At 40.0% G+C, this 27,703-nt stretch overlaps 1 protein-coding gene across 2 annotated transcripts; it reads right to left on the bottom strand.

The window, feature by feature from the left end:
• Positions 1-774: 774 nt before the first annotated feature.
• On the bottom strand, positions 775-27,703 carry LCT (lactase). Of its 2 annotated transcripts, XM_063318410.1 has the most exons (17): positions 27,030-27,702; positions 25,502-25,578; positions 23,688-23,771; positions 22,693-22,795; positions 22,221-22,299; positions 19,802-20,507; positions 18,533-19,178; positions 15,094-16,656; positions 13,517-13,785; positions 10,362-10,652; positions 9,664-9,862; positions 8,242-8,444; positions 6,547-6,644; positions 5,103-5,237; positions 3,544-3,767; positions 1,995-2,240; positions 775-1,407 (listed from the first exon to the last, which is right to left on the bottom strand). In XM_063318410.1, exons 1-17 carry the CDS (start codon positions 27,685-27,687, stop codon positions 1,274-1,276), a joined length of 5,715 nt encoding a protein of 1,904 aa, XP_063174480.1. In that variant the 5' UTR covers positions 27,688-27,702; the 3' UTR covers positions 775-1,273. The 2 variants fall into 2 exon arrangements, with proteins under 2 accessions (XP_063174480.1, XP_063174479.1); XM_063318409.1 differs by lacking the exons at positions 775-1,407; positions 1,995-2,240 and having other exon boundaries at positions 3,461-3,767; positions 27,030-27,703.

Raw genomic sequence — 27,703 nt, 5'->3', positions numbered from 1 at the left:
GATTTCAGCAGTGATCCACAGGAGTTTAGGAGAGAGATTTTAAAGTCCTTAAATACTTGGCATTATGGCTTTAAAGAGAAGTACTAGCATTTTTAGTCCCAACTCAGGTGTCCGGGTAACTTGTGCAGCTGCTTGAAAAGTAATAAAATGTTACTCTCTTGCTCATCCTATTAATAGCTTGTGCTCATGTGACTTCATAGTCGTGTGTGTTATGTATTACTTTCTTTTATGCAATGTATTGCAGTAGAGCAAACTGGCCACAGCTCGCAAACCATCCCTAGTAACTAAAGGTGCTCTTGGGGCCTCCAGTGAAAAGGTAGAGCTATGACAGGCAAAGACTGAATTAAGACTTTCCATTAGGCAACAAAACTATTGTTTTCTATAGTATGTTAACCACAGTTTCTCCAGTCACACTCTCTTTGGAGTGAAGCAAACTTCATAGATTGGATTGAGTTTGGTTATTTTGTGAGTGGATAGATAAGTGTGCACAAAAAAACAATACAATTCTGTCCCTTTCCCCTTCCCCACACACAAGTGCAAACAAAGTTCACTAACCACCTATCTGGCTATAATTCAGAATCTTTTCATCATAGCAAACACTGACATTGTGAGTTGTTTTAATTTGAAGCTATTCCTTCTGTAGAATTGGGAAGGTTGCTTTAATGTTGAATACAACAAATGAACAGGCAAGCCAAAAGATCTCCAATTGGTACCTACTATTGCTTCTCAGAAGTAATGACAGAACTTGGCAAATGCAGTGAAGTCATTATTAACTATTTTTCCATAATACTCTTCATTACATTTGCATACAACAAGGACATACCTTCCATTCATTTGTTGTGGAATAAATTCTGAACAATTGACCCTGTTTTCCTGAATAGAGCTTAGATAATACCTTTTCCCCCAATGATCCAAAATGTTGAATAATGGGATTTGGGGTTAACTTGAAATCATCCTGATAAACAGCCTGCCATGTCAATGTGCTTTGTGTTACACACAAGTATGTTTTCCATTACACTGAGAGTGCACTAGTCTTAAGTTCATAGTCATAGCAAAACAACATCCCAAAATTTCATAATTCTTAAGCCATTCTATCTCAGGTGCAAAAAACCAGAATTGCACTGATAATTGATGCATGTTATGATAATGCATTTTAAATAGCACCTATGAACTTCACAGCTTCAAATCTGCAGGACTCAAAGTCTTCAGATGACAAGGCAAACCATATTCCTGATTGCGTTTTATTTAAAAGCTGTTTTTGGTTATTTTTGGACTACTTTTTATATGCATAGAGGACACCAGCAAAACCTAGCATAGCCAACAAGCATAGGACAAACAGAATATAAAGAGCTGTTTCAGCATTAGGTGAAGTCAGGTCCAGTCCCAAAAATTGCACCTTCTCGATATCTTCAAGTCCTGTTGGGCTTGGTAGTGGCAGAGTAATGTCTGTAGTCGGTAGTTTAGTACTTACAAAGAAAATAGTAATAAGTTTTGTAAATTGGTACATCCAAATATGCTGCTGAAAGACTGCCCTAGTAACTTTCAAACAGACCTCAAACCTACCTCAAGTTGAGAAGATTTATATTGCCAATGCACATACAGGGAACAAGACCCATTGGATTTGATTCATACAGTTACAAAAACGGAGATTCCTGCATTTCAGCTTCAATCCCTCAGGCAACTCTCCTGAGTACTCCTCCTGGGATGCTCCAAAGCCAAAGGCAGATAGATACAGACTAATTTGCCTTGGTATTTTTAGAGGGTCAGCCATTATACTTTACCTTTCAGTACCAGATATGATACTATTTCATATCAGTACCAACTGACTATTGCAATGCAACTCGGAAGGAAGGAAGGTAATTTTCTCTCTCAACATGTCTATCATTGCTTTTTTTCTGCTGTGTAGAAATGTGTCCAGACTGGCGCAATTATTACAGTTACAAGAATAGTAACACTTCTAAAATTTTCTTAATGTAAAGCTGATCCTTTTCTACTGGTAATAGTAGGCTGAGGCTGAGGCTCCAGACACAAATGAGGTCCACTGGCTGGATCTGGAAAGCCATTACAGCTGATAATAGATGAGTAATACTTTGAAGACTCCTTTGGAATTCTAGATAGATTGGGATCTGTGTAGTTGGTGTAATACAACCCAAATCTTTCAGAGAAGCCCACTGCCCATTCAAAATTGTCCATCAAGCTCCAAACAGTATAGCCTCGGAGATCAACACCATCATATACAACTCCTGTTAATACACAAAATAGGGATTGGGAATTATTCTTACAGTGCAGTTCTACACAAGTTTAGTTACAAATAACTCCTACACAGTGCAGACTCCTGAATAATTGGGTTGCAGCCTGCCTATAAGCATCTTGGCTGGTTCCATAACTTCATCTTGAAGGAGTAAGCAGAGAAGGAAATTCAATAGCCAGGCATACAGAATGAATCACCTTAATGCAAAGTGTAATGAAAAGAACAGCTTTTAAGATAGTCTAGCCTGGTATATATTAAACACTATGCACTTCCTGTATTTTTAATTTTTTTTTTTTAAATCCCTCCTTTATTATTTTTATAAATAACTCAAGGTGGGGAACATACATAATACTCCTTCCTCCTCTTATTTTCCCTACAACAACCCTGTGAGATGAATTGGGCTGAGTGTGTGTGACTAGCCCAAGGTCACCCAGCCGGCTTTCATGCCTAAGACAAGACTCACAGTCTCCTGGTTTCTAGCCTGGAGCCTTAACTGCTACCCAAAACTGGCTCTCAGTTTTCATTATTTCTAGTATGGATAACCAAACAACAGCGAATAGATTTTTGCTATTTTGCTTCTTTCATGTTTTCAGCATGGAGGGACTGATTACATATTCTAGGTACAGGATCCTTAGCATCTTCCTTTAGTAAAACAAAACCATCAAGCTGGAAATAACCTCAAATGGTCAACTAGTTCACTTATCTCCCATTCCAGGAAAACCGCCACTATAACAGTCCTGATAAAGTCTTATTTAGCCTCAACTTACTTAATATATTTAAAATCGTTATTGTTAATACTATTAACATGACAAATAATAACTTTTATGTTCTTATTAATATTTTTTACCTTTGATTTTCTGTCTCTCTATACACACACACACACACACCATGAAAAAAGGAGTTCACCAACTGCTAAGGTAGCTTGTTCCAATACTAAAGTTTGCAGAATAATGAAATCTGCAGTAGGGGTTAAGTTTTCAAAAGCAATGTGGAAATTCTGCACCATATAATCCACCACGGTATCTTTGCCTATATTTAAAATGCAGGATTTCCCACATTTTGAACCCTTGGGAAGTGGAAGGTCTTTGGAGATTCATTTGGAAGAACTGAAAACAGGGTTAGGATTTATTTTCTCCCTTCTGCACTCAACACCCACCCCCACACCAGTAAAGATTCTTTCTCCATTACATGCATTGACTGGAAAATGAATTAAATTTCATCCTTTCAAGGAAAATAGAAGGTAGAAAGATTAACTGGATTTGAGAACTGCTTATGGAAGGAAAACCACGTGCCTTTTAACGCTTCATTGATGTAACTCTTTAAATAATGTATGCGCCAGGTATCATTTAAACCTGTGTCTGTACGTTCAGAAATCCCATTCTCAGTCACATAAATAGGTGGATTGTTGTATTCTTCTTTGATCCATTTCAAGAGCCTTCTGAAGCCAAATGGTGTCACTTTCAACCAAAAGGAGCCAGAACCCAGCCAGCTGTGGTCTACTATGGAGGCAACACCTCTGTCAAAGAGAACATAAATACAACAATTGTTTCTGTAATGTGCAACAAGACAGGTGTTCACTGCTCCTTCCTCAAGTACCTTCGTGTAGAGTCATCGCCTGCTGACATACAATTGGGTACAAAGTTTCTGCCTGCCAAAAGAGAAGGCTGAGAAGATAGGTTTGGAGACAGTATGGTCACAAAAACCTTGGGAAGCACTTACCTGATGGTAGCTGTCTATATGTTGTCCATGAGCTGGGCATATGTTGGTGGAGGCGGATACAGAAAGGCTGATGTTTATTGATGTATTTGTTATTTATTACATTTAGCATCAAGTAGTTATTTGGTTCTGGACCCAGATTTTTAAATCTGGGTTTCTAAAAGGGTTTACAACTTATAGTTATGTTTAAGTCTATGTGGGTTGTTCAAGAAATTACTGTTGAAATAATTCATGGTTTAAAGCACTCGTTCCCATTTTTGTGCTCCAATGATCACTGGTGATCTGCAAGGATACTATAAATGGTCCATGGAGCAGGACCAAATAAAAATGAAAGTTAAAATATTTTTTAAAATTGGCCAAAATCTTATGAGATGTCAGGAGATTTTGATATTCTCATTTGAAATCTTACGAAATTTTGGCATTCACTGTGGTCTGCAGAAATACTGGTGTCAGTGTAATAACCTGCTTAGAGAAAAGTTTTGGAATTGCTGGCTTAGTTCAAAGTGTAAATCCAGATGTTTCATACTTAGTCTGAATTTACACAGTGTTAAGCATATTTTATATATTTACACTTCTTTTTAAAGTTAAAGTTCCGGGGATGCCCCAAATAACAAGATCTGCAATATTGATCATTTAGGCAGTGAGGTGTGTGTGTAATGCAAAAGTGAGGACACAGGCTACCATAACTGTAAGGATTTGGCCTATTTATGCACTTGGATTTCATTTAAGGACCTAAGTGATAAGCCATTTACAGACATGCTAGAAGCACCAGAGGTGTCTACAAAATCTATTTTATATTGCACCAACAATGCATATCTGTACCAAAGATCAGTACTAACTATAGTTTCCAGCTCTTGAGAACTAGCTATCTACATGGTCTTATGGAAATTTTAGATATTTCTGCAACAGGGAGCAGCATATGAGCTTTGTGCTTGCAACATGTGATGTACAAGTTGCTTCAAAACATGGGAAGATCCCCATTTCATCAAATAACAACATAATGGTAAACGTTACTGTCCAGTCACAAAAGCAATTTTACCTTCAAAAATGGTTAGCTCATTTATATTTCATTTTTATTAGGATTACTTAGATGATGCATAATTTAATGCAATATGAAGTCATGCTTATAGCTTACCTATCAGCATCGTAGGATGTTACAAAAGCAGGAAAATTTAAGTTGGATGCCAGGATTGTGGTATAATGATTCAAGCCAAAAAAGTCATATGTGCCTTTAATTCTTTGCTTTTCACTTTCAGTAAATTCAGGGAGCCTGCATCACACATAGCACACACATACATGCAAAGAGAGAAATAGGTTTTTACATGAGACATCTATATACTATTAAAACTCCTATGACTGTTTGATATGTTGCATCCTTTAACTAGGTGAAATGGTGCATCATGGGGCAAAACGTTTTAAACCAAGGTACCTCAACGGGCTAACTTACAGAATGCGTCCAAAGTCTGCGACCCATGACTCCCATGGGATTGAAATTTGGCAAATTTTATAAAACATTTTATGACATAATACAGCATCAAAGCATTTCCTGTGGCCGACTCCTGATGTCTGACTGGGCTATACAGTTCGACACTGGCTACTTTCAAGGCAGATACCTCTCTGACTGTCTCCCTGAATTTTTAAGAATTTTTCCAGTACATTAGAAGCTCTGCCATCGTTGAAGGCATTGAGGAGTCTGGTAAGGGAATATCTCTGAAACGATGACCCAACAGGTCACAGGTTGTCTAGTTTATTAGAAAGGAATGGCAAGGTTATACACTATCAGATCAGATGGGCTCCGTCATTTATAATGTAGCACAAATCCCTATGCAGGCACTTTGTCTTATCAAAAGAGCAAAGGCATGGCACTGAAAATTGACATTATACCAAGAGCACTTCCACACAGGATCTTCTAGGTAGGTCAGAATCTGGTCTGCACATGCCCAGTTTCAAAAATGGATCTGGGAACTGAGTTGATTAATTGCTGACTTTGCTGTAGTATAAATGAAACGGCAGTCTTCTCTCTTGAAGTACTGCGGCTTCACAAATCTCATGAGCATTTAATGCTTCCACTGGCAGGAATCCTCATCTTATTTCATCTCATCTCACCTCATGTCATCTCACCCCACCTCCCAGCTCCTTTCTCCCACTCTCTCGTCCATCATAGCTTTTTGAGGTCACCAGAAAATAAGAACTTCTGACAGTTGGCTGAGGAAGCTGGCCCATAGCAAGAACCTAGTTCTCCCAAGGAGTTTTGTCAGGAAAGAGTCCTCACTAACATCCTTGTCTCTAAAGATACCCATTGCAGGAGTTGAGAAACAGAAAGCTGTGCAGAAACACCAACCATCAGGTCCTCCAGTTCCCACATTCTTTCCAAGACAATTAGTCACTATAAGAATGACTATTTCATTTTTAACAGCTGGTATTTGAATTTCCTTTTCCCCCCTCTCCCATTCCATTTCCTTTTGTGATGTAAGCCAGTGGAGAGCAACGGTCCTTTTTGATTATTTTTTTATAGGCTATCCTGAGAACATTTTCAGCTGAAACATATACTGTGAATTACAAATCAATGAATAACTTACCGTGATTTGCCCTGGCTTCTTTCTTTTATCCTCTTTTTCATCAGATCACTATAATCACCGGTTTTGAAAATAGGATGAGCAAACCAACCAGCAAAAAACTATGGCAGGAAATCACAAAAAATATAGAATTACATGCACATTGGGCATATTTGCAAAAGGGCTGCTCCTCAAGCCTCCTCTCCCAGAAGCCCTTTGAGTCTACACACTGTGACCTTGATGTAGCTGCTTGGTAGTTACTACTATCACTTGACTTCCAGGGGCACCTCACTGGTGTTCTTCTCCTAGCCCTAGTCCAGTGTTTCTCAACCATGGCAACTTTAAGATGTGTGGACTCCCAGAATTCACCAGCCAGCTCACATCTTAAAATTGCCATGGTTGAGAAACACTGCCCTAGTCTCTGCGAGACAGAGAGGGCTCCCACAACCAGTACTGCCCTTCTGCTGAATAAATGATAAAAATAGTAGTAGTAGCAATAGCTAGAACTAGAGCACTGACTCCTGTCCATATAGCATGGAGGTGTATGATTAGAAGTATCAGCCCTTTCCTCCTTGGAAGTAAAACAATATCTACCATTATTTTTTTTTAAAGTACCCCAAAATATTGGATATTTATTAGATTTTCATCCTATCTTTCATTTAGGAGCTCAAGGCAGTGTGCATAGCAGTTCTCCCTCCTTTTTTCCCCCTCCCCAACAACCTGAGGTTGTTTGGGCTAAGAGAGAATGACTGCCCCAAAGTTATCCAGTAAGCCTCTGTAGCTGAGGGCAGGTTAGAACCTGTGCCTCTCCACTCCTAGTCCAACAATTTAATCATTACATTGTAAATGGTAATGGAAACATGGACCTATTAAGTTCATGATTCCCCTTCTGAAAATGCGTTCTTAAAAAGGTATGAGCTGCTAGAATGGCTATTGATTAGACTATATTTCCCTTCCCAAGGAATTCAGTAGTTAAACTTCCAAGTGTGAAACTGAAAGACATGTATGTACGCATGAACAGATGAACCCTAAAGCACAGTGTAAATGTTGCACATTTCAGCTATTTACAATCCAGACCAGCCTTCTCCAAGTAGACCACCTTCCAGATTTCTGAACATAAGCTTACAGAATTTCTAAGGTAACATGGCTATTCTGAACCAGGTTGGAGAAATCTGAGCTGCTCTTATTCCCTGGCCTCTTATGTGTGCATTGCTGTGACATAGCTCTTGTTTTACAAATGGAGTAAGCAAGGACTGATGTACAGGAGGCACCTTCCATCTAGAAGGGCATAAGACCTGGTCAATTGCTGTTCAATTCTCATAGCCAGACTGAAACTGATCATGCACTATTTTGCTCTCAGAGGTGGCAACACAGTTCATAATCCAAGTACAGATTAGATACTAATATTTACTGAATACCCAAACTGTGTTTCTGTTAATTTTGCTTAACTAGAAGAACACCTACTTTTTTGGCTTTAAAACCAAGCAAATCTGGCTATTACAAGAATACAGACATGACTGGGAGTACATGATAGAGTTCATATCATTATTTAGTTTATGAAATGTTGGAACTTTCCAGCATTGTGTCCTAATTACTGATAGCTTGTATCTCAGCTATCCCTAGCTAATATAATCTGTGATCAAACAAGATGGAAGCTGTAGTCCAGCAACAAGTGGGGATCCAAAACTGGGGGTCTCTCCGTTACAGATATCTTATTACCTGAATATATCTCTGAGCAGCATCATAATCCTCCTGCTTGTAAGGATTCTTTGGTTCAGCCCACTCTACGCTGATGGAAAGTGAGATCAATCCTCCTTGTTTGGGACGATAGGTCTCATTGTAGAGATGCCACACTTCTGCATGTGCCTTGATCAAATTGTGCCCCACAATGTAAGGGGCGCGGCCTGGTCTCCCAGATATGCCTGAGAAAAGAGTGACACGGGGAATGGGTTACCCCTCAACGACAGGGCCAGTGATACTGTATATACATTTTAATCATACATTTTAATTTATTTGCTTTTCTGAAAGGAGATACCCTCTTAAAATGTGTAATTTTTTTCTTCTTCTTTCAGTATTTTAGACTAAAGTAGTGACAGATGCCCATTTTACTGCCTTGATGACTGTAGCACTGACAAAATTTAAAGGAGTTCCTAAAGTAATCCTTCTCTTAATCCTTAATCAAAATGTAAATTAAATTATAATTATATAACAGAGTCCCTCTTTTGGGGGAGATGGACGGTAGCAAAATTTGAATAATAAATAAATAAATATTATAGATATTATATCATTTTTATTTCTGACATGTACATAAATCAGTGGCTGGTCTGTGTAGATCCCTATTCCATGGCTGGCTAAAAATTCTAACCTGAAGCTTTCCCACAACTCACTTGCACATATGCATTAATCGGTTGTTCTCTATGCTCCAACATGCAGTTACTTATGTTGCTAGGAACAGCTTGTGTGTTGGATGCTCAGAGAACAGCACTTCCTAATGCATGCAGCTGAAGTTTATCACAGCCCATCTGCTTAAGAGGAATGACTAGGAAAATTTGAATATACTTGGCAATGCATCTGGACCACACCTGGCATAAAATAAGGGAGTAAAGGCTTATATACAGCTTACAACAATCCCTTGCCCACTCTGCTCTTCCTGAAAAGAATCTGTTGGATAATGCTTTCTGTGACTTTCTAAGACATTCTAACAAAATTGATTAACAAACCCAAGAGACAATTCAGAACTCATACACCTAAGAACAGATTTGCTGCTCAGTTTTTCAAAGCTCCTAGTTCCATGAATGACTTCCACTAATTGGTCCTGTTCCTGATACTCTATTCGGAAGAGTCAGGAACACTGGATTAAGGGTGAGGAACCTGTGAGCCCTATAATTCTGCTGCATTATAGCACCCAGCATCCTTCCAAATTGGTCCTGAAAATTGGGGCTGCAGAGATTTATAATTCAGCAACACTTGGAAGGCTAAAGGTTCCCTATCTTCACATTAGATTAAACCTGGAATTTTAGTTTCCCTATCAACTGCAAAACTATCCTCTCATGGATCAACACAGATCTTAATAATCAAAACACCCTTCCGTTTTCTAAAATATTCCTCCTACAAACAAGAAGAGTTGGCAAAACACCTTACCTGGCGCGGACACTCCATAACCATGACCAAGATTGGCAATGACATAAGGCTCATTTAAAGTTATCCAAAATTTCACCTTGTCTCCCAATCTTTGAAAAATGAGGTCTGCGTAGTCTTTAAATTTCTGAACGATGGTCTCATTTTCCCACCCTCCAATGTTTTGGAGGGCCTGAGGAAGATCCCAGTGATACAGGGTTACCTAGAGTTTAAGACATGCATTTACAAAAGTCTACCATTTTTGTTAAATTGATCAGTTATCTGTAATAGTAGCAAACCATGAAATATTATTTTAGGAGAAATGGTTTATTAAACTCTCCTACAAAACCACAGCCAGTCATGGTGTGCAAATATTTAATGCTTGATTCAACAAAAAGCCTTGAAATGCTTCCACATTTGGAGTCCTTTATGTTATCAGTTAAGGGGCATTGTTCGTGCAATTATACTATATTTAGCTTCTTAGAAGATATTTTGGTGGAAGAAAAAAAAAGACTGGCGCAATTTTCACAAAAATGTGTGATCTTGTGAGATTTTGTCCATTTTAATTTTTTGGAGTATTGGAAATCAGTGGGCATTACCTAGACCTTCGTAGTGTTGTATTCCTAACCTTGACTAATAAATCATCTAATTATAAACCTGAAATACAACATTTCTCTCCTCTCTAAACATACAGGTTATAAGGAATCTAGCACTGTTTTTACCTGAGGTTGGATACTGGCTGCAAGAAGGGCATCCACAAGTCTTTCATAATATTTCAGGCCAGCTTCATTGATATGCTTGGTGGTCCCATCTGGAAGAATGCGAGACCAGGAGATTGAAAAACGATAATGGGTCACCTTGATGTCCTTCAGAGCAGTCAAGTCGGCCTCTATTTTGTGGTAGCTGTCACAAGCTGTATCTCCATTTTCATCATTGTCAATTTTCAAAGGCGTGTGAGCAAACTGGTCCCAAATGCTGAGGCCTTTTCCATCTGCTCTCCAAGCTCCTTCAATCTTTAATGAAAGGAAACTATTTATTTTATTGTTATCATGTCTTCCTTGGAAAGCAATAATCATCCCCCAACCCCAAACACACATTTTGATCCTCACCACAAGCCTCTAAGTTTGGGTAGAGAGAATGAAGCAGATATAGGCTCTTCAGGGTTGAACAGGAAATTGAAACCAGCTCTGACAAATACTTGACTAATACTTAGACCTGGCTCTCACCTCAGTGACTCACTGCTAAAATACAAAATAGCAGCAACTATATTGACTATAAGACAGGCAGAGCTTAAAGGCTGACAGTGTTGTATTTCTTCCTTCCTTTTTCTGGAGTTTGAATAATTTTGCCTAAGGAATAATTCTTGTTAAACTTATACACTTCAGCTGGCTTAATAAAAATGTTTCCTTATAATGGGTTTTGAATGATTATTTAAGTGGTAGCTCACCATCATCAATATAAATACTAATATAGAAAAAAAATCTTCCAGACATTCTGGAAACATGGCATATTTTTACAGAATTAAGGTTTTGGGTTATTTATTTATTTTATTTATTTGTAGTTTTTTGTGCTACCCCCATCTGGGCAGCTCACAAATAATACAACCAAAATTTCATAAGCAGACTCAATCAAAGTACCTAAAACAGGGCGTAAAAACAGCAGCAGCCCCAGTCCCAGCCTTGAATCCTGGCAGAAAGAATTGTCTCCACTGCTTCATAAGAGATACTAGAGAGGGGGCTCTCCTGATCTCAGAGGGCAAGCTATTCCATAAGTTTGGGGGGGGGGGAAATCACTGAGAAAGTCTGCTTCTGGATCCACCCCCCACCATTCCGAGATGGGGGAGTCCATAGCGTATCTCAGCTCCAACACACAGGATGGACAGATATTACCTGGAGAAGACATTGCCTTCAGTAACAAGGAAACCCACCACAAAGAGCTTTATAAGTCATTACCCCATCAGCAAAGGAATTTCATCTATTGGAGCCCAGGAGGTGAGCCTTCTCTGCAGTGGCACCCGCCCTTTGGAATATCTTGCCCCTGGAGTTGAGACGGGTCTCCTCACTCCTGGACTTCCGGAAGAAATTGAAGACCTGGTTCTGCTGCCTTGCTTGGGATGGGGAGAGTGATAGTTCCACCTGGGGGTGGCTGGTTCCATAGCACCCCTTATTGATTGTGGTTCCATCTCTGCTTGGATTCTATATTTATTTTCCTATTTATATTTTTAACTATAACTTAGGTTTTTATCATTATTTTATTGTAAACTTCCCAGAGTCCCCCATTGGGGGAGATGGGCAGTGACATAAATTTAATTATAAATAAATAAAATAAATTACCAGCATTTGGATTGTACATAGAAACCTCTTGGTAGCCAACTCAGTGCCTACAGTTTGGGCATTGCTCTGCTAAAATGGGTCTCACCCATCAGCAAGTGGGCTGCTGCATTCTATACCAATGCACTTTCTGAGTAGTCTTCAGAGGCAGCCCCAAGTAGAGAAAATTATAATAATGCAAAGGTGAGATGATAAGGGCATGAGTTGCCTCCTGCTCTAAAAAAGGATGCAGTTGGTGCACCAGGTGAAGCTGAGCAAAAGCTTCTGCCTGCTGCTCCAACAGAAATCCAGAGTCTTGAAGATTCCCCAGATTGCAGAGTTGCTCCTTTGGGGAGGGCAGCCCCATCCAGAGCCAAAGTGGGAGCCAACTTGGAGACAGACCTTGCTTCTGAAAAAGCAATAACTTCATCTTTCTGGGACTCGGTTTGAGCCTGTTTCATCCCATCTAATCCCTCACAGCTTCAGACATTAGGTAAAGACCTCCACAACATCTCCTGCCTGGCCCAGGGGGAAGATGAATAAATAAGTATCATCTAATATTAATGATGTCTTCCCTGAACTAACAGATGACCTCTCCCAGCAGTTTCATACAAATGTTAAGCAGGATGAGGAAGAGTGGACCCCAGAGAGGAATAGCCAAGCTCTCACCCTATCATCCTTAACACTACTGACTGGAAGTGCCCACTCTGGAAACAGTGAAACCACCGTTATACCAGGTGTCCTTCACTTTCAGATTACACTCTTAACTATGCTGAGGTGAACACTAGAACCAGCATAGGGTCATCTGTTTGAATTAGACGAATTATCACCTGGGAGAAGCCTATCTCTACCATGTGGTCCATGAACTTCTAAACCAATCCCAATCCTACTCTCAGAGCATGGATACTGAAATTCCCCAGCAGGGTCAGATGGGAGAATCCAATCCCTGTCAAGTTATCAAATCAAGCAGCTCAGATAAGGCTGAATGGTACACAAGCAGTAGCACTAGCAAAGCAGAGCATCTGATCATACCCAAGATCTCTCAGAGGATCATTGCTATACCCTCTCCCTATCCTTGGAGTAACAGCTGTTGAAACAGGAATATCTCCCAACTAGGACACAATTATATATACAGATCTGTTCACTTTTCCTTTCCACATAGTAGAGGATTAAGGCCTTATTACAAGTGGATATGGCATTTAGTAATTGCAGCCTGAGTCCAAGGCTGCCAGCAATCTGGCATCCAAGAATTCAAGAAGGTGCCAAAGGCGAGAAGCCCATCTCTCTTCCCCTGCCTGTATCTCCGTCTTCCAGTCTCAGTCCTTTGCAATCATCCCCAACCTCCTCTTCCCCCTTCCCCCCCAGGCCTGTAGTCCCCCCAACCCTGCCCCACCCCAAGCTCTTTCCATGGCAGACTGGCTTGGGACTCCCCTAACCTTCCACTACCACCACTTCGTACAGCTATTCTAGCTATCTAGCCAGTGGCCATTAATGCCAGATCTAACAAATCTCCCAGCAATTTTCACAACATTATTAATCATCTTCTATATCAAAGCATGTTTTCTAACCTGATATGCTGCTGTGGCCACACTCCAATAGAAGTTCTTGGGAAATTCTCCATAAAGGAACTCATCCTCTTTTGACAGCGGGAACCCATTGCTGCGTATGATTTCAGAATAATATATAGCGGAACGTTTTGGAGTTCTAGGCCTGTTTGGATTTTCAAAATCAACCTGGTGCAGGCCAAATCTTGGTTCATAACCGTGCAGCCATTCAAAAGTATCCATAAGTGACCAAGCAAAATAACCTTGAAGATTTACTCCATCCAGCTTATAGGCTAAAAAACAGAAAATCAAAAGACAGTTTTTGTACTGGATATGATTACCACAAGACTAAACAAGAAAATGAACTTGGGAAGCAAGAAGGGGGCATGATTGGGCTCTCTTCCCATCCACTTATGTGGATGGGAAGAGAGCAATCTTGTGAATGGTTGGAAGTAAATGGTCCTTCAACCTGCAGTCCTTTGTACATTTACTTGCAGTTTCAAGGGATTTATTCACAGATAAGCATGCACAAGGGCTGCTATTTCAAGGCACATGACCTCAAGAATACAGATTTCAGACATACACAGTGCAGCTTTTCTGAACTTGGTGCTTCAGATGTGCTGGGTCTACAACTCTCAGAACTGCTGGCCAGAACCTTTGGGACAATCCCAAATGGGACAAGGCTGCAATCCTACATGCTTTTCTCTAGGAGAAAATCCCTTTGAACTCTGTAGAAATAACTTCATTTACTGAAGACAAAATCTCATAGAATACATGAGAAATTTCCTCTAAGAAAGCATTAAAACTGAGTGGCCATTCCATAAAATAGTGAATTTCGGATTTAAAGGTAATTGAAATGTTAATTAGGAATTACTGTATATAAAATGATGGCTGACCCAATCCTGCATAATTTTATTCTGAAGTCCTACATGGTCAATAGCATTTACTCTCAGGAATGTATGCTTCGGTTTGCACGCTTGATTTAATTAAATAAAATATACTTATATTTTTGTCTATTCTAACAGTGCAATCTTAAGTATATTTTCCCAAGCTAAATTCCATTGAGCTCTATGCGATTTGTCCCCTAACTTTCAACTTCATTTAAAACTAGAATTAATTTAATTGAGTAATAAGATGACCCTGTAACTAAAAGCCAAGCAATGTGCCCAATCTGGCTTTCCTCTTTTTTTTTTTTTTTTAGGTTTTGCTAATAAAACAAAATTAAGCAGAAAGCAAAGCAAAGCATCAGCCTCTGGATTGCCTTTATTTACAGGACTGCCTCTGGACCTGTATTCATTGCTCAGGAAAGGACAAAGGAAAGCTGAATTAGTGCACAGTATCCAAGGTTCCCTCTTGGAACTTAGATGTTCTGTGGCCAGCCATGCTCATCACGGCCACCAGTTTGTCAGGTTGCCCATGATAGTCTAAAATGTTCAAGTATGCCCAGTACCTACTGACTCAAAAGTTTATCTGCGCTTGCTCTAATTCTATCTGTACCTACAAGTAGGTATTAAACGGCTACTACTACAGCATCATCAGAGTCACTGGGAGTTGGGTGGCGTATCAATTCAATAAATTATTAGTAGTGTTATCCTCATTACCTTTCAAAGCTTCATCAATGTAGCTTTTATAATAAAAGTTCCTTTTGTTGTCATCAACATCAGACTTAGTTTTTATTCCAACTCCATTCTCAGTAATGTAAATAGGCGGGTTGCCATATTCCTCCTTGATCCAGTTTAGGAGCCTCCGAAGTCCCCATGGCACTGCTCGCATATTTGCCAGGGCTGTGGTTGGCCAGGAAGGGTTTCTCTCCAGGACTTGTTCTTGGTCACTTTCATAAGAAAATGGTTTCAACTTGGTGGTCTTGTGCTTTATGATGTTGGTGGTATAATGGTTCAAGCAGAAGACATCGGCTGTGCCCCGGATATATTTTTTCTCTTCTTCAGTGAAAACCGGAAGACGGGAGGCTGGCAGTTTCTGCAGCTCAGTCCTGTTTCCCACAACCCATTTCATGGCATCTGGATAATCACCATTTTTGAAAATTGGATGTGCAAACCAACCCCCAGTGAACTGTAGGAAACGATCTGCTGCTTCTACATTCCGGGGATTTCCTGGTGTCTTCAGTTCAACCCAATCAATGTTGAGACTTATGGAAATTACACCTTTCTGGCTCTTCTTATACTTCTGGTCGTATGTATGATATACTCTGGCATGAGCCTTCACTATTGTATGACTAACCTTATAGAGGGCATCACCTGGATTGTCTTTGACACTTGGAGGATGGACTCCTGTATCGTAGCCAAGCCATGAAATTGTGACAGGGTCATTGAAAGTAATCCAGAACTTAACCCTATCTCCAAAAGTCTGAAAACAGAAGTCGGCATAACTATTAAATAGTTCAATCAGTTTAGGGTTTGCCCACCCACCAATGTCTTGGAGAGCTTGAGGCAGATCCCAATGGTACAGAGTGACCACTGGTGTAATATTTACAGCCAGTAAACCATTAATTAATCGGTTGTAATAATCAATCCCATAACTATTTATAGATTGATTTCTGCCATCCGGAAAAATTCGAGGCCATGAGAAAGAGAAGCGATAACTGTTCACCTTTAAGGCTCTCAATAAATAAAGATCTTCATCTACTTTATTGTAGCTGTCACTAGCTACATCTCCAGTATCATTGTTCTTAATTTTTCCGGACTTATGGGCAAAGTTATCCCATATGCTGGGTCCTTTTCCATCTGCATCCCAGCCTCCTTCAATCTGATAGGCAGAAGTGGAAACACCCCACAGAAAATCTTTTGAGAAAGTGCTGTAAAAATACTGGTCTCTTTCAAACTTAGTCTGGTCAGAAAATTTTTCCCAAACTATCTTTGCCTTTGAGGGGACTTCAGATGCTGACAAACTAGGCAGCCTTGAGGTCATGGAAATATCCTTTCTGAATGGCTGGATATATTTTCTCATGCTTGTATTAGGAAATCCATTATCTTCTATCACAGAAGAGAAGAAATATGCAGATTTTCTTGGGGTCCTTTGTCTATTGGCATCTTCAAAATTCACATTATGAAGGCCAAATTTTTGACTATAGCCTGAAATGCCTTCAAAGCCATCAATCAGTGATCGGGCAATATATGACCGAACATCCACACCATCTTGCTTTACAGCTGTCAAGCAAAGAACAAGGAATTTATTTATATTTTCACTCAGTCCTGCAAAATACACAGAATAATCACAAATGTATTCTTTCATCTACATGAAATGATGTGAATATGGGCAGCCCATAGGTGGTTTTTCAGTGGGATCAGAACCAAAACTATATTTAATTTGATTTAAATTGAAATGCAATTACTCCTCTATTAAAAATTAGAGTTTGGTAGCAGGTTTTGGAAAAGTTCTAGGATTGTACCCAAGAATTTGGGTGTGAGTTGTACATCTCTTACATACAAAAGTTATAAAAGGGTGGTATGATAGTAACCTATTAATTCACCAAGCAAAGCTAAAAACATTAAATAGGTTTATGCAAGCAAAATTATTGCTTAATTTTAACTTTAATGTAATCGATTGTATTATATTCACAGCTAAGCAAGTGAATTAACACTTTAAAAAGCTGCATGACCAAGAAGATGCAAGCAAGGCCACATAGCAGTTACATCTGCAATCTCGGATTCACTTGGATGCATAAATCACCACTAATGCTGCAGGGATCAGATGACATTGATCCTTGCTTCTATGACCAAGAATTTCACTGCAAGTGCCCAGGCATTCCAGTATCACCAGCCAAGATTCACTGAGCCCTTTTTTCACCCATAAGACTATGCATGAGAAGTGGCCTTTGATTGTGTCAATTTATTGGCTTTCCCAGTGATGGCTGCCAATCCTTTGTGCTACCTGAAGCTCACTAGTAGATCCCAACCCAGTGCTGCCTACCTTTCATGGTTTGGTGTTACAGAGCAAACAATAGGTTTGTCTCTTCTAAGCCAGGATAAGTAGCAGGCCAATATGAAGCCTTGAAGGAGTGCTTCTCTCTGGCAAGGCTCTATGAAGTGAAACAGTGCTCCATTTTGGGGCAACAGGTTTAGAACTGCATCAAACAGGTTACTTTACTGTCCTGGGACAATCTTCTGCACATGGGTGAGCAGAAGACATTTCCACCAAAGTGTAGTAGTCAAGTGAAGTGCCCAGCCTTGATGCTTTCAACTGGAGGCAATGAGGCACTATCTTGAACTAGGTCACAACAGTGATTGAAATCAAGTCACTCAGAAAGTGAATTAATACCACTTTGCGGTTTTATAGGAAAGTCCTTTGCAACTGGAGCTGCAGTGTGTGTTTGTTTTAATCATTTGGCCCCTGAAAGCATGGGAGATATGAAGTAACATTTAATCATTTTTATGTGTGTTTTGAGGCTACATAAAAGGTGAAAAACAAGGTGAAAGGTCCCCTGTGCAAGCACCGAGTCATGTCTGACCCGTTGGGGGGACGCCGCTTTCGCAATGTTTTCTTGGCAGACTAGAGCGGGGTGGTTTGCCATTGCCTTCCCCAGTTGTCACCTTCCCCAGCAAGCTGGGTGCTCATTTTACCGACCTCGGAAGGATGGAAGGCTGAGTCGACCTGAGCTGGCTACCCGAGAATCCAGCTTCCGCTGGGATCGGACTTGGGTTGTGGGGAGAGTTTCGGTTGCAATGCTGCCGTCCGCCACTCTGCGCCACACGAGGCTATTTGAGGGTACGTGGATTAAGACAGAATAGGTATGTTAAACCTAGCAGATGTTTAATGCATTTAATCAAAAAGGAAAAAAATCATGCCATCAAAATGGTTAGTTTGCCAATGGGTTTCAACAGAACAATCTTGTCAGGCTGTAGGGGCTGCATGTTTCTCTGATTTCTGGGTTGCTCAGGAAGACATGCAAATTTTATCTATCAGGCCAATATAGGTAAACAATTTGTGGTACCTGAACATTTCTAGCATCTGGTAGAAGAGCCAAAGTGCTAACTATTCATCTTACACCAAACTCTCCACGCTCAACGTGAAAACCTTCTGTACCTTTTAAAGCCTCATTGATATAGAGACGGTAGTAATCCAGCCTTGCGGTATCATTGATCAAATCAGCTCCTTCATGGGTGGGTGCTCCGTTTGCCGCTATGTAAATGGGAATTCTTGTCTTTGTGTATTCTTCAGACACAAACTGCAACAATCTCCTCAACCCCCATGGCACTACATAAAGCCAAGGTGCTGCTGTCTTTGGCCAAGAAGGATCCACATCCTGGGAAAAGCCTCCAATAATCTCGTAGTCTGGAGTACAGGTTTGGTTAGCCAAAACACCAACAAGTCTGGAAGTATAATGAGAAAGGCCAAAGAAGTCAGCTGTTCCTTTCACCAGCTTCTTCTCTTCACTGGTGAATGTAGGGAGCTTGGCAATGGCAGCAGAGCACTGCTTGTTGGTCTCCTCAATCTGGGATTTCAGGATCTCTGGATAATCCCCATTAACATATATTGGGTGAGCAAACCAGCCCAACATGAATTGCAAGTAGCGCTCAGCTGCTTTCAAATCCTGGGGAAGTCTGGGAGTCTTGGGTTCAGCCCAGTCAGAGTTCAACACTATGCCCACCTTCCCCTGCTGTTGGGGACGATACTGCCCATTGTAAACATGCCAAGCTTGAGCATGTGCCTTGAGGATCACATGAGCCACCTGTTGGAAAACATAAATATATAATAAATGCTGTATGCATTACTCCACTCCACTGTATGCATTACAAGTACAGTTGCTAGTATCTCTGGCAAGAAGGGATAGGAAAGAGTGCTAACCCAGATAATATGCAAGCTACAGTATATATCACAGGATCTAATGTTTTTCTACTAAGCCTCCTGATTTGGGGTTGAACAACTATACCCTGAGAGGGAAAATCTAAGGATTTTTCTCAGCCTATTTTTTTTAGGGCTTCAGGACAGATACAGGACATTTAAAACCTTCCATAGCAAGCAGATGGGTTACAATAGGCCAAACTGGGTCTAAGAGTTTGGCCCTCTCCATTCCATAGACATTTGGAGGGTTCTGAGGATGTTCTGGGAACTATGAAGGAGAGATTGGCACCACACACAGCCCATGGGTCACTGGTTGCCCACCCCTCTCTTTAAACTGCCTGGCAGTTTGATCTTAGTCTTCAAGACCTGTGTTTCTCACTCTTCTTCTCAAATTATTAAATAGATGATGTATATTAATTCAAGCCTCAGCTTAAGTAACAATTGCCCATGACTTCTTGTTCTTCAGCCTTTAAGTTAGGACAAGCTACTGAGTGTTTTTGCTTCTGGTACCTGATAGGATGCTGTGCCTGGACTGAAAATTCCTGGAGGATGCTGCCCTGTACCATAGCCAGCATAGCTAATGACCCAGGGTTCATGGAAGGTAACCCAGAGTTTAACCCGATCTCCAAAAGTAGCGAAGCAGAAAGCTGCATAGTTTGCAAAGGCATCAATGATGCTCTCATTCTGCCAACCACCAAAGTCCTGCAGCACTTGTGGAAGGTCCCAGTGGAACAAGGTCACCATGGGTTCAATGCCAGAATCCAGCAAGCTGTCAATGAGTTTGTTATAATAATTCACTCCTTGGGGATTCAAGCTGCTGTTATCTCCATTGGCAAAAATCCTAGGCCATGATATAGAAAATTTGTAAATCTTTGGATGAAGGCCTCTAAGCAGATAAACATCGTATTCAGTCTTGCGGTAACTATCACTGGCAACATCGGCTGTTTGATTCTTATGGATATGGCCTTGATGTCCATATCGGTCCCAAATACTCTCTCCTTTCCCATCTTCTGCCCAGGCTCCTTCAACATTAAAGGATCCTGTTGATGTACCCCAGAGAAAACCACTAGGAAAAGTATCTGTCAAAAAAGAGTCTCTTTCCAGCTCAGATTGGTTAGCAAATTTTTCCCAAATCTTTTGATAGTTTGAAAGTGGAGTCTCAGCACGTGTAGGGTCTTCCTTCTGCTTTGATTGAATAGCTGAATCTTTGTGGGAGCTTTAAAAAAAAAGAACATAACAATAACTATACTTTTTATAATGACTCATTCAAATGAAAACATTCAAATCATTCAAATAAAATTGTGGCAAGAAATTTCAAATAGTGCCGATTATGCTATGTATAATTGATTTGGAAAACCATTGTATTTGTGGGGAAAATCATCCCAGATTTTGGATAGGAACAATCTTTAGTATATAGATTTTCATGGAACATACCTTGAATAAATAAACTCAAAGCAAATGATGAACTTGAGCTGTGATACGGCAATGCGAACTCTGCCCTTTTGTATGTGCATCATTAGATTACACCCATGTACACAAGGGATGGAACTTGTGTATGTTTTGTCATAGGGAGGCTGCTGGCCCAGTAAGATGTCTCTTCATTGGTAAGACCAATGTTTATATTGCAAAGTTCAAACCATTCTGGCTTATTTTTTGTATGCATGTGGGAATGTGCTCACATGCATACACACACACACACAAATGCACAAACAAAGGATAAAAAGAAACCTGCATCTGAATCTGGTGACTACCAAAGATTTTGGTCTTCAGCTCCGGAGCATCAAGAGAGCTGATCCAAGTAACAATGTCAGTGAAGCATATACCAGATTGGGAAGCAGAGCATATACCCCACTAATATGCAGTTGATGAAAGTAACTATTTCAGAACTGGGCAAAATGTCAGCAATCTCTTTTCTCTATCTCCTTGTTACGTGTGAAGCCGCTGCCTCCCATTTTCTGGGAGCAACATGAATAAGAGCAAATAAGCTTTCTGAGAGCAAGTAGTGCTTATCAGATGGAGAGTTATCAGACAGCCATACAAAGCTCAGCAGCAAATCATAAGATTGCTCTCCCATCCAATCCAAGGGTAGTTTGGGAGGAAGCATAGGGCTGTAGCCAAAACTTCGGGGGAATACCTATGGCTTCAAGAGTACAGGTTATCCCCCTCCCAGTCTTTAGTTCCTGAAGTGACACCTGGCTGGATCATGGGGACTATTATTTTCAAAGCAGCCAGGCCATCATCACAGTATTTTGTCTGAAGTTAAATTTAGCTGTAGTACACTTAGAGAATACACTGTTTGCCACCTCTTGAACTGCCAAGTTGTTCTTCCAAAACATTTTGTGTTTAGAATGGTTGGGCTAAAATTATATTGCCACATATATAGCACTCCTGAAATCACAGTTTTTGTGAGGCACAGGATTTCTCAAGCTAATACAAAATATATTTTTGAATAACTGCAATGCCATTATAAAAAACTGCCCAAAATGTTTGCATTTACCAAATATTTATTATAGATGCAAATAAGGACTGCCAAAGATACCATGTGCTTTATTTATTTAATCACAAGTAAGCATAAAAATGTGGGACGCAGTGGTGCTGCGGGTTAAACCGCTGAGCTTGCTGATCGGAAGGTTGGCGGTTCAAATCTGCGTGACGGGGTGAGCTCCCGTTGCTAGTCCCAGCTCCTGCCAACCTAGCAGTTTGAAAACATGCAAATGTGAGTAGATTAATAGGTACTGCTTCGGCGGGCAGGTAATGGTGTTCCGTTTAGTCATGCTGGCCACATGACCACGGAAGTGTCTACGGACAAATGCCAGCTCTTCGGCCTTGAAATGGAGATGAGCACCGCCCCCTAGAGTCAGACACGACTGGACTTAATGTCAAGGGAAACCTTTACCTTTACCTAAGCATAAAAATAAATATTTTGTACCTTGTTTCTGGAACAGCTAAGTCCTCTAAGAAGGAATTCACATCATAGCCTTTCACCTGGGCTTGGGCTTCATACATGGCTAGAAAATAGAGAAACAGAATCAACGCAATAAGAAGATAATTAAAAATAGGTAAAAATCAGTAACTTTCAGTCTGACCACTGGTGCTTCTCAAGGACATCTGCTCTTTGGCAAGAGAGGTCTAAAATATTCTGCTATATACAATATCCTCCTCACACCCATGGGGAACTATTTAATTTGCAGGTCATAAAGCAAGGTTGTCCTCCAACATGTCTCTATTGCTCCCCAACAAGCATCCATTTGACTCCCCCCCACTCCCATTGAAATAAATAGCATTTACCTCCCATGTACAGTAGTGCAGGAGGAATATTGCTGTATATCCCTTGCTTCCCAATCCATATGCATCTAAGTCAAACAATACCACAACTTGTCCTTCCCACAGAAGAGACATACCACTGAAAATGGAAGCCACTGTTGTAAGCAGGTTTTCTTGAACAGAAGAACATTCAGTGAAGTTTAGATGGAAGAATAGAACATCCTTATCATCTATGAGATGCTGAAACCAAAACATATTAAGTTATGACACTTGTTAACCTTAAGTAAGAGTTAAGGTCATCATGGAGAAAATCTATCTATGTAGTTGCTAGGAGTTGAAAATGATCTTACTTAAGGCAGAATTACTCCCTGTAAAAAAGGCAACACTGCTGTTGCTAAGAGCTGTAGAGAAGTTTGGTAAATGCTGGTGATTAATGGAGTATGAGTGAAACCCTCCAACAACATCCTTCCCCACCTTGAGCTTTCTGGATATGTTTGGTCAGAATCCTCAGACAGCACATCAGGACGGCCCTTAATTGAAAAGGGCTTTCCATTTAGACCAAGGGCAGTGTTAAAGACTCATTCTCATGCATACTTTAAAAAGAAATAAGTAGTCTAAATTGACATGGATATTGATCACTAGGAATGATTGAAGGGTAGATTATCAGAACATATATACTGTACTATATTGTCCAGTTAGATGAAGGCTACCTATTTGGTTGAGCAAACCCAATAAACATAGCAGGCCTTATTTCCAAGTAAACACATAGAAAATTGGGCAGCGGTCAAGGTTTGGGCAGATTTCTCAGCTTGCTTCTGAGTGAACATTCCATAAAATTAATTGTAGTGTATCTGGTTTGGAGATGAAAAGCCAGCTTAGCACCAAACTGCACTCACATTAATTCAGGGGGACATTATTAAGGTTTCCCCAGAGAGGCAATGTATCACACTCAGATGCGTTGGATTACAGAACTTTTGGATAGGGGTTGATAGTTCAACACATCTAAAAGGCCCTGAGTTCAGGAAGGCTGATCTATAGGCATGCAAAAGAGTTGCATTAATATCACAAAGGCCATTCAAGAGGCAGTCTGCAGAATACCATACAGTAAATTGGTGCAATTGCTCTGAAATACCTTTATTTCATTCAGCATCTTTTCAATACCTGCTTCAGTTTTACAGTTGTACCGTAGGCTGAGAGAGACAAAATCTATAGAGGCCTAAAATGAAACAGAATGTTGTTATGGAGAACATAAATAACTGCAACCTACTTCTCTGGAAGAACTTTCATCAGGATAATCAGGGATATCTGCCAAGGGAGGTACCAACAGGATCAAAAATGGCAGGCATGACTGGGCCCCTTTTTACATATGTGATGTGTGTGACACACATGGATTTTGATGCTGTTGACTGTTGATACCCACCTCCCCATGAGTGCTCCTGACTTTTATGATATTATATTTTGGAACTAGATTTATTTTTAAAGCACTTATTTATATTTGATGCTGGTATGAAGGGAAATGATAGCATTGTACAAAGAGAATGAATTATGAAGCGGAATTTTTTAGTATGGTGATCCCTGATCTTCAGATTTTGCAGATGTATTAGCTACTCTCACATGTTAATGCAAATCTAACAATGTATAAAAATAATAACCCCTGAAATTACATAAAACACAGGATCTCAAAGATCTGTTCCCACTTTACCTCCTCCTAATGTATTTAAAAGTGGGAAAAAATACTGTAGAAGAGAAATTATTCTACCACTTGCAAATCTTGAACAAGATATATAAAAGTTATGTATGCATACAACAATCTAGCAGACTGATTCATTTTCTTTTAAAGCATAGGATATTAACCTTATTTTATTAATTAATTAATTGATTAACTTGAAGGCCTTTGCCATTTTTTTAGAAGTGGGAGTTTATTACTTAAAAACTTTCATTGTATTCAATGCAATTAATGACAAGAACACACAGATTTGCTCATGGTAATATAGCCTAGGTTAGGAAGTAGAGAAGACATCCCAGAACAAGTGAGGCAAAAGAACTACATGGACATGGACATGGACATGGACATGGACATGGACATGGACATGGACATGACATGACACCACCAGCAGTCAAGTTCCATTTGAAGGGGTCTTTGCTTTGCTATGAATGTACACAGTAGTTGTACTATTGTGTGGCTACCCTAAATCTAGTCATAGGCCTACCTACCACCTAACAATATTTCTACAGGATATAATTTTCAGTTATGAAAACAGTGATCAGTTGCAGCTCCCCATGGAAGCCAAAAGAGGCACGTGTATTCATTTGGGTGACTTACTGATGATTTACAAGTGTTTTCCCATATGGAAAGCAATAGTTGCAAAAAAATTTGGATAAAGATGGGTTCTGAAGATATTCTGAGAATATTAGAGTGTTGTTGGATTCATCTGGTCCATCATCTTGCTCCCTAAAATAGCACACCTGCAGATTTAGGAAGATTGCTCAGATGATTTAAAGGGAAAAGCCCTCTTCTGTTCTTGGTCTCCAATGGCCAGAATTCAAAGGCACTTGCTATGGAATTCCCATAACATCATTATAACTAATGGCGATTTCATGGACTTATCCTGTTAAAAACTTGTCATAGTCCCTTTGAGATTAGCCAGGTTACTGGCCATTGTAACTAGTTGCTGTGAATTCCATAAAGAAAACAGGCATAGTACAAAGTGATTTGTGTTATATTCTCTTCCAACAGGGTATCCAGCTTGCCAGATGTTGGACAATCTCAGACAGCCTACAGGAACTGGTTCATTATACTGCCGATAGGTGGTGTTTGCTTTGGGAAATTGTGTGTCATATGTTTTGTTAGTTAGAAATAAATTAAATTTAACATTAGTACATTTCTTTTCTTTTTCAGGTGTAAGTTGGAGACAAATCTTATTCCAGGAAAATTAAATACATCACCCAAACTGAAGCTGTGAGTGATTCTGGCAGTACCAGCCCATTATCACTAAGGTCCAAGGAAATGGATACTGTTCCATCTGAAAATTAAGAAAAAAACACATATTTATCAGAATCAAAGGGAAAAAGCATGTAGAAAAAGAGAAAGGAACGAGTATTCAAGAAGCTAGGAGTCTTTGAGTAGTCTTGAGGATGGGGCAACACTAGGGGGTTAATTAATTAATTTTTATTTCCTTTTCTGTGGAACTAGCAAGGTATTGTAAAACAAGCAGGATGCACGTTTATGTCTATGCATGTGGTGTGTAGGGAGTGGGATAGGAAATGGGAGGACATACTTGGCTTTGATGGATCTGAGGTAATGATGGGAGAAAACAAGCAGCCCATATTTAAGGAGGGCATGACATCATATGAACAGAAGAGAGACTAATGATTTTGAGAGCAGTAGCTTAGATAAAAATGTGACAGTGGAAGATGAGGTTTCACCCATAAACACATACAGTGGTGAGAACTTGGGCCAGCATTCTCACCAAATGGAAGGCTCACATTTTCACATAGCTACATGAAAAGCCTGACTTGGCAAGAGAGCAAAGGAGAAGAAAAAATAGGGGTGGGGGTGGGTGGGAAGCAAAGCTTCATACTTGACTGGGTGGCTTCTAGGTTGCCCATTGGTCCAGGATCCACCAGAAATGAAAATTGGAAAATGCAATGAGAAATTCAGTCTTAGAACATCTAAAGTACATAGGTGGATAGAGGATAGTAGGTATGAAGAAAAGAGCTACAAAAGAAACAGAAAGCATGGGCATACACTGAGCCTTGGAAGTTGATGAGGTCATCTAGAAATTATACATAGAATGCAAAAATTTGAGAAGTAATAGTTTCAGATGGAGACTGTGCTCTGGGGATGGGAGGGGACTTTTCCCCTTTTGGCAATCCAGATTAGCATCTCTCTATCTGCATTTGGGAGCAGGGGAACTAGTTTGCTCCAGTGGGAGCTTTGTCCCCCCTATATAAAGTACACATGTTAAAACTCTTAATATGGTCTGAGATTATGGAAGGAGCAATGATTTGGGGAATTTTCCATTGCTCCATGGTCCCTAATCCAATTCATTTGCTCCCATCCCCATTTGTGGATGAATAAATTGTATCTGAATTTATATCTGAATAAATCAGATATAAATTGTCTCCCAGAACAATTTAGGCATGCAGGAAGAACAACTCAAAGAGAGTGGTCAGTTTAGCTAGAGAGAGATGTTCAGGAAAATAAAATATGTTCTATAATTTTGTTGCGGGAATAAGAATGCAGGTAACGTCAGGAATTCAACTGTTTAAGAGAAAATTTTACTAATATAATGTTCACCCTTTACTTTGCTAATCTTCAAAGACATCAAGTTGCGATGCCTCTTGGAGCATGCAGTATCAGCTTACTAGAGTACTGTACTTACTTCTTCTACACACCCCAATCTCTAAAACTCACATTGTCCAAAGTTGCACTTCATTCATTCATTCATTCATTCATTCATTCTCACTTTACCTTCAAATGAGTATTTTTCATGGTAGATTTTATAAGCTTTTTGATGTGCTGAAACTAGTAGTTGTAGAGGAAAGGCTTTTGGACCTGCAAGAGGTAATTCCTTGGTAATCTCAGGCAACTGGCTGAAAGTGATCCAGGTGTCCACTAATTCACCAAAAGTCCCAAATGAAAAGTCTGCATATTCAGCAAAAAGATCAGTAAAAGTTGAAGATCCAAGCTGGGTGCCTAAATACTTTGATAAACCAAGCTGATGCAGAATTAAAATTGGTTTAAGATCAGCAGATCTGAGAGTTCTGAGAAGTTGTTTGTAGCATTCCACATTTGTCTTGTTGGGTTTTTGAGCATTCATCTCTGGCAGGACGTGAGTCCATGGCAAGACCACCTTAAAATGCGTCACACCAGTTGCATGGAGTTTGGCAAAGTGCGATGACAAAGAAGCAAGTGAAGGTTGATCACAAATATAATTTGGCTGAGGCTCTACAGAATAAAATGTAGGTTCTCCCATATGTCCACTTTGGAAATTTAACGTATCTACTAACTCATTAGAAAGCGGGCCAGCAATGAAAATAAGTCTTTGGCCATGACCAAAATTCCGGTCTTCTCCAAAGCAAGAAAAAGGAAAGAGAAGAGCTAAACATACTTTAGAAACTAGCTCCATGTCTGTCAATGCAACA

This window comes from Candoia aspera, chromosome 1 (assembly GCF_035149785.1).
Source record: "Candoia aspera isolate rCanAsp1 chromosome 1, rCanAsp1.hap2, whole genome shotgun sequence".
Lineage (NCBI taxonomy): Eukaryota > Metazoa > Chordata > Lepidosauria > Squamata > Boidae > Candoia > Candoia aspera.
This window is presented reverse-complemented; position numbering and strand designations above follow the sequence as displayed.